The sequence below is a fragment of the Plectropomus leopardus genome, chromosome 5, assembly GCF_026936395.1.
Source record: "Plectropomus leopardus strain MGB_pleo_1.0 chromosome 5, ASM2693639v1, whole genome shotgun sequence".
Taxonomy (NCBI): domain Eukaryota; kingdom Metazoa; phylum Chordata; class Actinopteri; order Perciformes; family Serranidae; genus Plectropomus; species Plectropomus leopardus.
The window spans coordinates 1,853,814-1,869,640 of NC_142180.1; the positions used below are offsets into that span (position 1 = coordinate 1,853,814).

At 40.3% G+C, this 15,827-nt stretch overlaps 1 protein-coding gene across 1 annotated transcript in view; it reads left to right on the top strand.

Annotated features, from left to right (window-relative positions):
* arhgap39 (Rho GTPase activating protein 39) overlaps nucleotides 1-15,827 on the top strand; it is a 124,333-nt gene that overhangs the window by 64,716 nt on the left and 43,790 nt on the right. The window contains exon 2 of the mRNA XM_042512818.2: nucleotides 11,251-11,664. Coding sequence (XP_042368752.1) covers nucleotides 11,251-11,664 — 414 coding nt within the window. The remainder of the gene's footprint in view (nucleotides 1-11,250; nucleotides 11,665-15,827) is intronic.

Here is a 15,827-nt window from a genome sequence, read left to right on the forward strand (position 1 = left end):
AATGGCCATTTTAAAGAGGCGTGACTGTGATGAAATACAGATTGTATGACAACAAAAAAAACCAAAAGAACAGGCTCTGAGTTTGTGAAAAAAAACTCAGCTATTCTCTGAATTTATAGTCACAAAGCTGTGAGAAAAAAGTCGGAAAAATAGTTTCTTTTTGTTTGTTTTTTGGTTGGGGAGGGGCACATCACCTCAATTTTGATTAATCTCATCACACAGCCGCTGCCGCCTGCCTTGCGTTTTTGAGGATGAACTTATTAAATTATACTTTGCAGCTAGATTTAACAATAATGAAATAGCTACTTCTGACTTTTGTCCAGAATTACCAGATTATCATCAGCATCTGGACTTTAAAGAGACTGATTCTTTCTCAGAATATAGCCCTCTGTTTTTTTTTTTTATTTATTTTTTTTTTTAATCTACAGTGGCACCAATATGCCGTCGTAGAGAAGACTTTAAAACACAAGTGCATTAATTTAGTGCACTTTATGTTTGTTAGTTTCGTTTGATTCAACATAAAATTTTGATGATTTTTTTAACATATGCAACCCCTTTGTAATCACAATCAAAATTTTGATAAGTTACTGAAATTTAATTACATTTTATGTAACTGATTACAGTTGTAATTTAATTACTGTGACTAGTTACATGTAACTAGAACAAACTTGGATGATTGTGTGTACCATGCAACAATTAAATTATGTTTGTCGTTTAGACTAATCAAATGAGATAAAAGGGCGGCATGGTGGTGCAGTGGTTAGCACAGTTGCCTCACAGGGTTCTGGGTACGAACCCACCAGCCAGCTACAGTACTTCTGTGGGGAGGCTGTATGTTCTCCCCGTGTCAGTGTGAAATTTCTGTGTTCTCCAATGTCCTCTCACAGTCCAAAGTAATGCAGGTTAATTGTTGATTCTAAATTGTCTGTAGGTGGGATTGTGAGTATGAATGGTTGTCTGTCTCTATGTGTCAGCACTGTGATAGTCTGGGGACCCCGCCGCTCGCCCAATAACAGCTGGAATAGGCTGCAGCCCCACTGCAACCCTCAACAGGATAAGCGGTTTGGAATAATAAATGATGGAATTAAGTTAAGACGTGAACTGCTGAACTTCAGATGTAGCAGTAGTTTCATATTTACCACAAAGATATCAGTAATATCAAACCTCTCGTGTATTTCCTAAAATGTTGAACTATTTCTGTCATCTTATAAGTGAAGAATTTCAACATGTTTTTTCCATGGCCGAGGAAAGTTCAATCAATATTTGTGAGCAAAAGTTACTCTCTCTAACGCCAGAAACCAGAGAAGGAAGTCTCCAACTTGTGATGCCATCAGATATGACGTCAGGAGCTGCTCAATAGACAATGAATGGGACAGTGATTTTGTGGTCCCATATAATGTTTGTTTTTGTTTTTATACCCATATGAGCTTTATATTATTGTGGTGTTCTCAGCTGTGAAACAGAAAATGTACCCATGTCCTCAGAACATTCCCCTGGCTGCTCTCAGTGTCATCTACAACATCTTTCTGTCTGTGGAGCAGCTCCACACTTTGGTTTTGAGAGTTGTTTATGTTTGCTAATATTTTTGGACTGTCTTAGACCATAGAAATAATGTATGAATTTTGGAAATGGCTGGAGTTCTCCTTTAAATAAAGCCTTTGTTCCACAGTTTATCTGAAATTAAGGGTGCATTCGCAAACACTCACCCTGAGAGTCGGCGCGCGCTCTGTTACAAACTTGATCATTCATAAATTTGGAGCGCTGTTGGAATTTACCGTTCAGTTAGGGCACTCTGTCTGGGAGGGAGGAGCAGCAAGATGCTGAATGTGTGATGAACTTAAATGTTTGTTAATTCATGGAGAAATACATACATTTCTTTGAACAACTGCTTCCCCATTTCAGTGTAGAGCGTCATATTAGATTTAAGAACACACCCGAAGGTTGAATGAAAGAACTCAAGGTAGTGTGCCAGGATTTAAGTTTTCTGAGAGACAGCAGTGGTTGACATCTTGCAGCTAAGTTATTTTCCTTATCCAGTTTAAAAATATGTATTTAAAAGCCCAGCTGGGAGGTTCCTCGACATGTTTGTTTTGTAGTTCATTCACATTATCATCTTTCAGAGTGTCTGCTAACAGTGATACAGAGCCAGTGTCTGCAGACACTGGGAGGAGAGTAACCAGCTAAACTGGGTCATTTGGAACACCAACACATCAACCAATTATGGCAAATTAATCCCACTATCTTCGCTCTGGATCTCTCTATTTAACTGGCCTGTTCTGCTCCATTTGACAGGCATTTACTGTGACAGCTGATGTACCATTTCTTTCTCTCTTCTATCTCTCTCACACACACACAAGCACACATAGCAGCTAACAATATTTGTGACTGTCCCAGTGCTCAGCGAGGCTCTGCAGCGCTCTGAACTTCACAGGCTGATGGAAAAGTCTAGAATCACAAGGAACAAACAGCAACAAGCAGGTTGTTTGTAACTCCTAACTTGTCAACCGCTACTTTGTCAGTGATGTGGGTGCCAAACACTGACGCAAGCGTCGATATGATATGCACCGGGCTGCAGGAGGTTGTAATACCATCGGCAACCACTGTAATAAAAAGCACTACAAGTCTCTATCAGGAGAGCGGGAGATGAGGTGGATGGGTCCAACAAACCCCGAACTTTCACCTGGAATTATTTTGGATTTTGACCATAATTTGTAGAAATAATTACATTATAATTAGCAAAGTAATAGCTGAGCTCAGGGTGCACTTCAACTAAAAGAAGTCCAACATATCAAAAAACATGACCAGTGACACGATCACTGAAATTTTGCCACAAACTATTTGCTGTAAACATCCAGTTATATGAAGTTTCACAATGTTTTTGGAGTAAGTGACAAGACAGACAGCACACACAAAAACAAATACTTCTCTCTTACTGTAGACACGGGTGAACTCTGAATGAACTGACAAGACATTTCTATGTCTGTCTTGTCATTTTCATTCCCATTAGCACTGCAGAACTGCGTTCATATTCACTTGTCTAGTCTGATAGCAGCTGTAGAACAGTGGCTTGTGTTGCTGTCCTATTTCATGGCCTCTCAGATTTCAGGTAGTGTTTTTCTTTGATTGTCATTAAATTGACACGTGTTTACTCCGTGTCTCACCAGGCAGATTTCTTTTACAGATTTGCGCAAAACTTGAGCAGCTTTTTGGAAATGTTGATAAAACACAATTGTGAGATGACTGTGTTTCCACTGAGTGATGTTCTGTGACTCCTCTAGTGATAACACTCCAAGAAACATGGTGATGGATGTTCAAAACATTAGCAGCTTTATTTCTATTGCAGCCACTGCACTAGGTCATATTTACAATCGAAAGCAACATAGGCGTGTTATGTGAGCAATAATGGAAAGGCAAATCAAAACTTCCAGATGATCTGCTCAACTATTGAACAGCTCTTGAAGCTCCTGCTGCATCATGCCCGAAGGAGCCACTTCCTACCATAGACTGTATATAAAGATGGACAGCATGACAGCTTTCCCAAAGTGAGGTTATTCAGTCCCGATCGCCCCCTGGTGTCTGACTGCAGGACAGGTCCTAAGACCCGCCCCTCCATGTTACTGAATGTTTGTATGCTGAACTAAAAAGTCAAAGTACATGCCAAATACATTTTTCCCAAAGATGGTTTCTGTCACTGAAGGTAGTTCTCATCACCCTGATGTTTGTTCAAGTGTTTGTTATCATGATAAGATCGTTTTTAATGAGTTATCAAATTATAAAAAAAGGCGTCTTTTCTGCCATGATTGACAGCTGTGACAGCCAATCTGTGTGCTTGAATTCAATGGTGCTGAACTCCCCAACCACAGATATCATTACTGTGCAGAAGCAGGGCTCCCAATGACATCATCTTCGCAAGATGGTAACAGTTGTACCTGGGATATTTTAACCTCACTTCAGCATAGCAGTGTAAGTGGGGGAGCGTCGTCCATCTTTCTTCACAGTCTATGGTTCCTACCAACAAGCACATAGCCATAGTATCAAGTGTTGCCATTGCATTTTTGATAAATATGACTTTCGAATCGCATGAAATACCATCTCATGCAAGCAGATTTTTTTTTGCGAATATGGTAGTTTTGTTTTTTTAAATGACGTGTCTCAATTAGGCGTATTTATATTTAATTTCAGTTCAATTAGGCGTATTTATATTTAATTTCAGTTTGCACAATTTAAGGGTTAATGGAAGCCTTCCTACTGTCGCCTTGACTTGTATGAGCAATAAGTCCCCATCAAAATAAAGGTGAAGGAAAGAAGTCATCTTTCCTCTCTAAACTCATTCTCTCAGAGCGCCAGAGAGGATCCATAGTCAGCTGACTGATTACCACACAGGTACTTACAGGTACTACTAAATGCTTGAGTGAGGTTTTGTGCATGTCATGTACAGGTGGAGTTCACAGCGTACAGGGACCTGATCCACGATGGCAGGAACTGCTTAACGTTTAGTCTCATAGAATCAGTTGTATAATGAGTATTGGAAATATGGTGTTTGCCTGGGGTTGCACTTCGGCCCCTGCGTGATCCATCAGCTGTCAGGACTGTGGTCGATGCCGGGTCTCCCTGATCCAGAGGAGAGGATGGAGCCGTTAAGCTATGCTGTCAGTGCTGCTCAGGTCTGAGTGGATCATCACATTCAGATGCACTCCAGCCACACCTCAGCCACTGAGAGAAGCAGATCAGCGGCTCTAATTCCTGTCTGTTCAGTAGGGAGAGATTGACAGTGTCTGTGTCTTCTCAGATTAGTGCCGAGATTGTGTTAATGTCTGGACAAAGGCCATGTTCAGACCCACTTGAAAAAACTGAACAGCCCTATCATTTATTAGAATGGATCAGTCCGATCCTGCGGCAGGGGAGATGATAAAGAGGGCTCCAGCAACACTATAGCTTTTTTTCCTGTAAAATACATGTAAGCAGGCGAGCCATTAGGGATTTTGGGTTTTCCAAAGTGGGCGCCTCATTCACACCCATCGAGGCGGCCACTGATTTTTGGTGAGAGTCTTAACATCCAGACATCAGTTCGCTTTACGTTTTAACATCAGTGTGTGTTCTGTGCATTTTGCTCATGCCGTCAGATGGACAGGCACATTTTACAGTAAGCGTGGGGGTAGCGGGCTTGGGTATCAGATGATAATGCATTTTAGTGAAAATACAAATTTGTCAGTGACAGGAATCAGCAAATAAGTTGTACTTGATCCCATTTAATGGGTAATCATAGACTAGTTCATGCCATCCATTCATGCACCTCTTGAGCAGTATCATGGTATCACGATATACCAGAGCAAGACTGTGGGGAACAACAGCTTGTTTTTTTACATCTAACTTGGTTAATTAAGGATTTATTTTGACCAAACTAAGCTGGTGATTGTTGGAACAGTGGACCTACTAACTAGATTACTAACAAGAGTAACCAAAACGGTTAGAGTTTTGTTTTGTGTTTAGTGTTAGTGCCGCACACTTATACGGTCATACACCGTTTACACCAATATGGCATGAAGGTATGAAATATTGCACACTACCTGAGCTTAGTTATCTGTGCACATCTGCGTCAAACACTGATGCTCAAAGGCTTCTTTCGCCTGTGCACCAGGTGGCAACTGTCTGAAATGCAGAGCACAACTACTTTAATATAAAAAGCTACAAAGTCCCTATAAGGAGAGCGGAGAGGTAGATGGGTCCAGCAAACCCTGGACTTTCGCCCAGTAGCCCACTGTTTGCTTCCCTTGTAAATACTATGCCAAACAATGATTCATTATCTAAGTCCATGCACTGTCGCATCCTTATGTCCTCGCTCATCGCTCCTCAGCGGTCCCTCCTCAATCCTCGATCCTTGGCACAAATAAGCGTTGTGGTACGTCCTTCAAGATGACGTATCAAGACCGACTTGCAGTCCAAATGAGGATCCAGGAGCGAGGAAATGAAAAATAAGAGACTTGGGATCCGACCATTGTTTCTTGGTCATCCCAGGTCTTGCACGGCCTGCACACTCACCAGTCATGTCACCCAGTGAGCATGTTTTGTATACACTGAATCGGCATATAAAACAGCGTGTTCCAGTTTCTGCCAATATGCAGCAACTTCACACAGCTATTGAAGAGGAGTGGGACCAAAAAATGGATATTTGTAGTGCTAGTCATTTGAAAATAATGAATGTCTTTTTTTTAAGATTAAACATTTGAGAGTGACCTTTAATTGTGACCACTCAAAAGGTATACCTGTGTATGATGATGCTGTTTAATCGGCATCCTAACATACCACACCTGGCAGGTGGATGGATTGTCTTGGAAAAAGAGAAGTGGTCAATAACACAGATTTAAATGAATTTGTGACCAAAAATGGAGAGAAATATATATAAAAGTGCAGAAAAAAAAGTCTTAGATCTTTAACTTAAACCTGTAGAATATGGGAGCAAAACCAAAAGTACTGTGTTTAACTTTTTGTTCAGGTTATATATATATATATCTCAAGCTGTGATACACACACAACACCCATGAGAAGGATTTATTTATTGTTGGTATGGGAGTTTATGTTGCTTCTGGGACATTTTCCAAAATCCAGCCAGATGACTGATGCTGAAGTCTTTGTCAGCATCACCTCATCCTCCTCTGCTGCTGCATCCTCCTCTGTTCAACTCAGTTGAACTGACATGCAGGTATCCACCCACTCTCTGCCTGCCAACACTTATTGATTGACCTCTTCTCTGTCAACAGCTTCTCTGAACACTTTTACTTTGGATGAGGGCAGCAAACATGCAGGCTGTGTGCTTTCAAAATGTTGCTCAAATGTTAATTTATAAACTGCATTTTATAAACTGCATTTTACGTTACCCTTGGGGAGACACACCCTCAAGATCAGGTCACTAGGCGGCTTGTGCAGTTGGGGACAAAAATCCTGTCCCTAGTTTGGGAAGAAAAGCTGATTTTTTGTATCAGTAGTAAAGGTAGGGGTTAAGTAAAGGTTGAGGTGACGTTCAGTTATGTTTAGGGTTATTATGATAAGGTTAGTCATGGTTATGGTAAGTCTTTGCCAGTAGAGCAAAGCTGTGTACATGAGTTAGCCTCAGTATGTGTGTGTGTGTGGGGGGGGGGGGGGCGGGAGAACAGTTTAACAGTAGAAAGCAACATGGAGTGAGGTCTTTAAAAACTTTTCAATGGTAATCTTCTTTTTCTATCTCTTACTTTTTCAGTCTCTCTTTCAATCCTGGTGCAGACTAATTTGGATTGATGTTTGAGCGCTGTTTATTTGTGTGTGTGTGGATGAGTGTGTGTGCTTCTGTATGTCTGTATGTGTTTGTGTGTGTGTTTTGGCACATATATTTGTCCATGTTTTGCTGTGTAGGCGTGTGATAGTCATTTTAATGTTTGTGTGTGTGTGTGTGTGTGTGTGTGTGTGTGTATACAGGCATATGCAGGAGCAGACTGCAATATACAGAGCTATGTGTGTGGGCCTCTATTTTATTATTCATGATTCTTAAGGCTCTGTGCGATCCCTTTGCATTTTTGTGATTTTTGCTCATTAAAAACCTGCTGTATACTTTCCTCTTACTGAAAAAAACGTGTTTGTTGTGATGGCCCATTGAATAATGGTTATATTCAAATTTTGAAGTTCATATAATAAGTTAAATATAATAAATAGTGTTCAAAGAGTCTTTCCCAGGAATTACATTCTGCAGCACAGGAAGCAATGTCATTTTTATTTTCAAGAGCTGTAAGACTTCTAAACAGCTGGCCTGTTGATGTGCACATTTGCACATTGTGCTATAACTGTATGTAAAAGGTGTGATTAAGTCAATTACATACTTGTAATCATTACTGCCTTCCATAAGCAATAGAATCGAAAGAATTATGACTCCATGCCAGGGACAGCAATGGCCAGAGGCAGTATGTGTTCAGGTTGTCTGTCTGTCCATCTCTTTGTCCATCCCACTGTCCATACGTCCATGTGGAACTGATTAGAATTTGGTGGTCAAAGAGTAAGGTCAACTGTGACCGCAAAAAAACAATTCTTTTGCCAAAAGTAATAATAAATAAATTAATAAATAATTAATATGATAACTACAACCAAATTTTACACAAATGTCTGAAGGGATGAAATAATGAAGTGCTGACAGTTTACACTCAAATGGTCAAAGTCGACTTCACTGTGACATCACTATAGCCTTAATTCATCATCATAACACAGTAATAGAAGGGGAGACATTTGGTCAGACACTGAATTGGTGACACTGATCTTAAAACTGTGCCAATTGTAGAGATCTGCTGGGCTGCTGGGGGGAAGATGTATGTGACACATCTATGTTTAACAATTTGTAGCCTTTGCAACGTCTTTATTTAAAGCATTTTCTTTTGCCACGGCACCATATGGGGCAGGAGGGACATGAATGTAAATTACAACTTGACTGGTTGGTGGAGGCATAGAACCGCGAGTCAGTAATTCTAGTTTCCATTATTATGGTCATCACCTGGTCATTTCAGCAAAATTCTGTTTGGGACATTTTTTTGAAACTGTCACCATCACAGTGCCTGATCTGTATGACCAGCATGTCCAGCATGTGTTGACTCATGCCTCTGAAACCATCCAGTTTACTTCAGATTCCACTTAACATAAAGAGATGGACAAAACCACAATCTGACCATGGTTAAGAGATAACATGCAAACTGTCAGTTGGTGTCTACCAATGTTGTGTCCCTTTTATTTCAACAAATAAATATGAATGCTATGAGTATTTCCTGAAGAAAGTATGTGCATGAATATTGGTGCCGGTTGGTTTGATTCTTCTGCCATGTGAAACCTCGCTGCACTTAAAGGTACAGTTTGCGATTCTAATCCATTAGACTTTTTGTCATATTTAGCAGATATCTTCTCACAGTGCGCTACCTGTCTGTTCTATTCTGTTCTGTTGTGTTCATACACAGCGCTGGCTGAGTTAATGGGAGACAAAGTGGCTTAGACCAAGCCACATAACACTATGCTGGCAAATCGCGTCTTTCGTGGCCTCGCTTACAAGGAACAGAGTTACACCGTGATAGAGTAGTAATAAAGCGTAAAGAACACAAATACATGGCTTATATTTGTCCCAGTGCTGGGTTAAAAAGATAAATAATTTTACTCCAAAATCTTGAATGAACAGTCTGGGCTGTATGAGCAGTACTGGCTTTGAGACACTTAACATCCATTTCTGCTTCAGTGCATAAAGATATAACAAATAATGTGAAGGTGAGTGAACAGGGCTCTGCAGAATTGAACACATCATATAATTCATAAACTGTCATTTAAGCCTGACTATGTGTTTAGCTGATTAGTGTGCTATACAGAGTTTTTTGATATTACAATTTCAGTTGGCCTGTCTACAGTAACTGAGTTATAAAGACAATGGGATCAGGACTATTTTTCAAAAGGTCACCAGTGTGATGGACAGGATATGTGGCTGTCCTTTTTTTGTCATTTTGTGTCCCCTTTCTTAATTTGATGTTTTCGTGAGTCAGTTAATGCAGCACCAGTCACAGGGTGGATTACTCATCTATCAGGAGTTGACCAGATTGATGGAAGAGAGCAACAGCTGCTTTAGAGAATGCAAACTTTTAGACGCAACACAATAAATGGTTAGGCTTCATTTTTTTACTGCACCTAGTGCTCTGCTGCTCCACCTATACCCAGAGTATACAATGAATAACCAAACATATATTCCAATAGAAAATCTGTATGTGGCAACAGATATTTTAATTGTGTAGGCTGCCACAAATAAATGAATACTTTGGAAACCCTGGTTACAAGGCTAGGAGAATCATCACAGACCCCTCTCATGTCCTGTTTAAAGTATACAGACTGCTCCCATTAGGCTGACTCTGTAGGGTCCTGATTAATACAGGAGGAGATGCCTGAATAGGTATAAACCCTCTTTTGTCCCTCTATCAGTCAATCTCCTACACTCAGAAAATAAGGCGGGTGTAAATGAGGGTCACCGTTGCCTGTATTTAAATGCACTTTACATCTGTTTCTGCACCTTGTATGCATGTATTTCTATTTGGCAAATTTACCAGTGGACAAATAAAATCATCCAGAATCTTGAATGTTGAACTGTGTGAGTGTGAACTGGGTTTTCCTGAAAATGAGAGCTGGTAAAGTAAAGGTTAAAAAATCTTCAGGTACACAAGTAAGCAGGAAGTGGCTCACATGTGGCTGCTATATATATCGGTAAAAAGCTTATCAGGAGCCCTAATTGAAATCAGAGTACTCTCCATATTGGATTATATGATAATCATATTATGGTATTTTTGGTGGCTTTGCCTTAATTGCATTGTTGCTTTAATCATATTACAGTTTGGATTGATGGAAATATTTGAAAGCCTGTCAGTCAGTGGGGGCTGGAATACAGACATGCAGACACAAGCAGTACCTGAGAGCTTTTTCAGATTGTGTAGGTCTCCTATGTACTCTGGATTCATGATTTTAGTAGAGGGGGGAGGCAATGTATAAGATGTCCCTGCTTCTCTTTGAAGCTTTAACCCTTTGAAATCTGAGCAAATTGAATTAATTTCTTTCAAAAATATGGGGAGAAGGCAAATAGCAATTTAACAACGCATGGCCCAAAAAATAGCAAAAGAAACTAGTAAAAAGTTACAAGAAAATTTTCTCAAGAAATGAAAATGATGCAAAATAGTTGAGAAATTAAAAAAAAACCCAACATGTCATTTTCTGTAATATGATTTCAAATATATAATTTGAATGATTAGAAATATAGTTTTCTGAACTTTTTTTTCCTATTTTTTTTATATTTTTTATATTTGTCTAATAACCACCACCCCTTCTTCATCAGCTTTTAATAATTTCCTGCAATTTGTGGGACATTTCTTGCCAAGCTGGTCAATATCGTTTTTCCACAATGTTTTTAGAAGAACTCAAACCAATTTTCTCAGATCTCAAAGAGTTATAATAGCTTTTGTAAGGTATCTCAACACAGCACAAGAAACTGATGTCTGACCAGGTTTTAAAGGGTTAAAGAAGGCACATTTCTGAAATGTCCTTCAGAGATGCCTCTGTCCTTTGAAGTTATTCTCCCTGTTGCTGAGTGCTCAGTCTGACGATGCTCTGAGCTATTGTCAGTAGTCGGTGCCGGCAGGGGCGGAGCTCCAGTCGACAGAGGTCACTGTTTATTTCACAGTCCATTTGCTAAAAGTCTCCTTCTGATCTCTCCCCCTGCAGGTTGGAGTGGGTGGAGATCATCGAGCCGCGCACGCGGGAGCGTATGTACGCCAATCTGTTGACGGGCGAGTGCGTGTGGGACCCACCTCAGGGTGTTCGCATCAAGCGGACCGGTGACAACCAATGGTGGGAGCTGTTTGATCCCAACACCTCACGCTTCTACTACTACAACGCCTCCACCCAGCGCACGGTGTGGCACCGGCCCCAGGGCTGCGACATCATCCCCCTGGCCAAGCTGCAGACTCTGAAGCAGCACACCGATGCCACCAACCCCCGTCCTGCAGGTGGAGGAGGCAGGGCGTCTGCTGACAACAGCCCAGGACGCAACAGCGGGGTCAGCCGAGAGGGCAGCACCTCGTCCTCCCTCGATCAGGAGCTCTCGGAGAAACAGGGCAACAGAGACGAGGCAGACAGGTAAGACAGACAGCGGCCGGCAAACACAAACCTAACAAGCAGACGGGACCAATCAATTACTTTCACCAGTCTTGAGTCTCAAAATGAAATCTTTACACGTAAACGTTTATTTACAACTTTTAGAGTACACATGTGAAGAGTTGTGTTAAACCTTTTGTTGTGTTTAAAAATGTATGTGCCAGATTTTCACAACAAAGAAGAATGAGAGGAATAAGAAAGATCTCTCTCTAAAAAAAAAGTTCATCCTGAGACTGAAAGTGTTACAGGAGTGCAATGCTGCATAAGATAGACTTCTCTTTTAAAGTCCCAAATTAAGATTGAATTGAGATCCTTAGTCCTGAACAGTAACATAAGTGACACTTAAACACTCACACATGCATGCACATGCACGCGCATGCAGACACTCACACACACACACACACACACACACACACACACACACACACAGAGTAAGGTCTTTTATATTTTATATATATTTTATTTTATTTTCTGTCGCTCACACCCTAAGTAAAAGGGGTTGTACATTTAATAAATGAATAAGTAAGTTACAGTCTGCATGAATAACAGTTGTGTATGTCTGTGCTCTTCATGCTTCACGCCACATCTGGTACTGAAACAGAATCCTTCCATCTGGCTGATGTTGTCTCTGCAACCATATCTCCAGTTTGCAAATGTTCAAATATAAGGACCATTAAAGAGGAGTGGTGTTAAGGGTGAGGACGAACATCTTTCTATGCCTCCACCCAGGCCATAGCCGAGGCTGGAGGCATTTATGTTTTTGGGCTGTACGTCCATCAACCCATTCTTTTTAATGCAATATCTCAAGAGCGCCTCAAGTGAATTTCTTCATATTTAGCACAAACATTTGCTTGGATTCAAGGATGAACTGATTAGATTTTTGTGGTCATAGGGCAAAGGTCAATGTCACTATGACCACGTCTGTCTCACTCTTATAAACACACCACCTCAAAAACACCTTGAGGAAATTTCTTCAAATTTTGCACAAATTTCCACTTGGTCTCAAGGATGAGCTGATTAGATTTTGGAGGTCAAAGGTCACCGACCTTGCATTCTTCTTGTTGTTGAGAATGCAATATCCGAAGATTAATTTGAAGGAGTTTCCTTAAATTTGGCACAAAAGTCCACTTTGACTCATCAATGAACTGATTAAAATCGATGGTCGAGGGTCAAAGGTTATAGTGAGGTCATATGTTTTTGACTATAACTCAAGAATTAATTCACTCAGATTTCACATACTTGTCTCATAGAATACAGTGATGATGTTCCGACATTTTATGACCAAGAGGTCTAAGGTCAACTGTGACATCACAATGTTCAGCAGAAACACTTTTCTTTTTTTAAGATTATTTTTTTCAGCTTTTATTGCCTTTTATGGACAGGACAGTTTAAGCGTGAAAGGGGGAGAGAGAGAGGGGGCGACATGCAGCAAAGGGTCGAGGCCGGAATCGAACCCGTGGCTGCTGTGGCGAGGATACAACCTTTGTATATCCACTCTATCCGCTGAGACACCAGGAGCCCCACACTTTTTTTTGGGGCATTTTTGCCTATTATTGATAGGATAATTGTTGAGTGTGAAAAGGGGAGAGAGAAACGGGGCGACATGCAGCAAAGGACTGAGGTCGGATTTGAACCCGCAGCCGCTGCAGCAAGGATTCGGCCTTGGTATATGGGGCGCCACTCTATCCGCTAAGACACCAGGCGCCTCAGAAACTCTTTTCTGTCCATTACTCAGTCGGAAACAGAAGAGGAGACATTTGTTACATGACACTGAATTGGTGACATTAATCTGTAAACTGTGCTGATTGTAGAGATCTTCTGTGCTGCTGGGGGAAGATGTGTGTGGAGCATCCATGTTTTCACAGACATGGATGTAAACTGTAAGTGCAACTTGATTGGTGTGCAGGGGCACACAACCGCTTGGTCCAATTTCTAGTTTCCTGTTGCTAACAGTAGACAGCATCCACTGTAACGTTGAACAAGGTTCTGTTTTTGAAAGACACTGAAGAAACAGAAGGGAATGACACTTTCTCAAATGATTTTGATCCTTCTCTCTCATAACATAAAGTGGTAGGTGTAAAGCCACTTCACATAACCTCTCCTGACATGAAACCATTCTTGTGAGCGGTTGGCATTCGACTGTTTCTTTCCTTTCCTGTCACTTCCTCTCCATCCCTTCCTCTCTATCCTTTTCTGTCTTATCATCCCATCCCCTCCTTTCTGTTTCTGTCACTGTCCATTAATTTCTATCCTATCTCACCTTTAGAGCCTCTCACCTCTCTTTACAGTCAGCCCCCCCTGCTCCAGTCGTGGTTTCTTGGTTTTCCGATTTGCTGTAATCTGCTGCAGTCGGCAGTGATTGGCTGATATGCCTGGCCGGGGTCACACTGTCCTGTAAATGTCTTCTTTACTTCAGCAAGAGGACACACACACACGCAGTGTAGTACACAGTGTTAGTGCCCTGGCTGTTGCAGCCAGTTATTTACAGTGTACAGTCAGAGGAAGAGCAAAGCCCTGCTCTTAGAGACCGTTAGAGTCTCTGTACAGTAGCTCAATGAGACAGTCACATGGAAAGTAATAGAGATTTGTCAGGCTAACACTGCTATTTTATAATCAACCCTAATGACCTGGCCACAGCCCTGAGGTACTTCTGTGTTCCGTTCACCTTATGGAGAGGCTTCATCTTATTGCATTGGAATAATTGTAATATAATATAATATAATATTATATAATATTATATAATATAATATAATATAATATAATATAATATAATATAATATAATATAATATAATATAATATAATATAATATAATATAATATAATATTATATAATATTATATAATATAATATAATAATATGCATTGAAAGTACCTTTACTAATTGCAGACACAAACGATGTGTTTTGCATTTTGCAAAATATTGCCCTCACCGCCTTAAAAAATATGCCTCACAGAGGGAGACAGCGCCAGGACGCTGATGAGGAAAAAGCAGGGTTAGGGCCATGTCAACGAAAAAAAAATAATCTTAGATTTCAAAAATAAAGTCATGATCATCACAACAATCAAGTCATAATTTAGCAAAATAGTCGTATTGTTCAAGATTAAACCTGTAAATTTATGTGACAAAAATCTCAGATTAAAGCCACACAGTTACCGTTTATCTTTCTTCTTTAACATGGCCCTAACTCTTCTTTATAAGTGAATGATGTGACTCATGACCCTATCATAACAGTTTATGAACAATGCTAGCCTGGTAAAACCATCCTGATGATGTGAGCTCCAAATTCTGTTTCACTCTGTGTCATTCAGTCTGGACTCGCTGCGAGGAAACACGCCAGACTTGTAATACATGTTTTAATATTAAAAACTCTACATTTTATAATATATAAAATGTAATATAATAATGGCCTATTTTACAGTACAAAGTCAGATTTTAAACCTTGAACACAACAGAGCACAATACGAATTAAAAATTACTTCTAATGATGACAAGCAATATATATGTGCATTCCTTATTTATACAAACTCTACAAGAGGCAGCTGAAGTTTTTGTTTGTACCTAGAAAAAGATCAAAGCTACTGACATATTGATAACACGTAAGCTTACACTCAAATTTCACACACATAAATTTGTCGTGCTCAAGTTTCATGAATGAGACTCGTCATGTTTTGGTTTCTTCATAGTCTGCATCATAAAGAATCTTTTAATAGCACAGTAATCTTAACAGTGGTGTCCCCCTCAGGAACTGCTTTTTTTTATGGTCCCCCAAACAGTGAAATGAAATATCTGTCCTTGACCCCCCGCTCTACTGAAAATGTACCTGCACACACAGAAGCAAAGTCATGTACACACTGTACATACTGCGCACACACACACACACACACACACACACACACACAAGCACACACGCACACACACAGCATTTGAAGATGGAACCTTATTCACTTGTTATATATGTGAAATTTTGGTATGAAAATATCACCTAATAGTGGTGACGTCAGTTGGTTCATGTCTGTTCGTCTGTCCAGCATGAAGGTCCAGAGCAACTCACATCTGAACATGCTCACCTCCATCAGCCCAGATATGATCTGTTAATATTAATATTGAAAGTAGAATCACATGGCGTGATATTGTGTTGTGCTCTT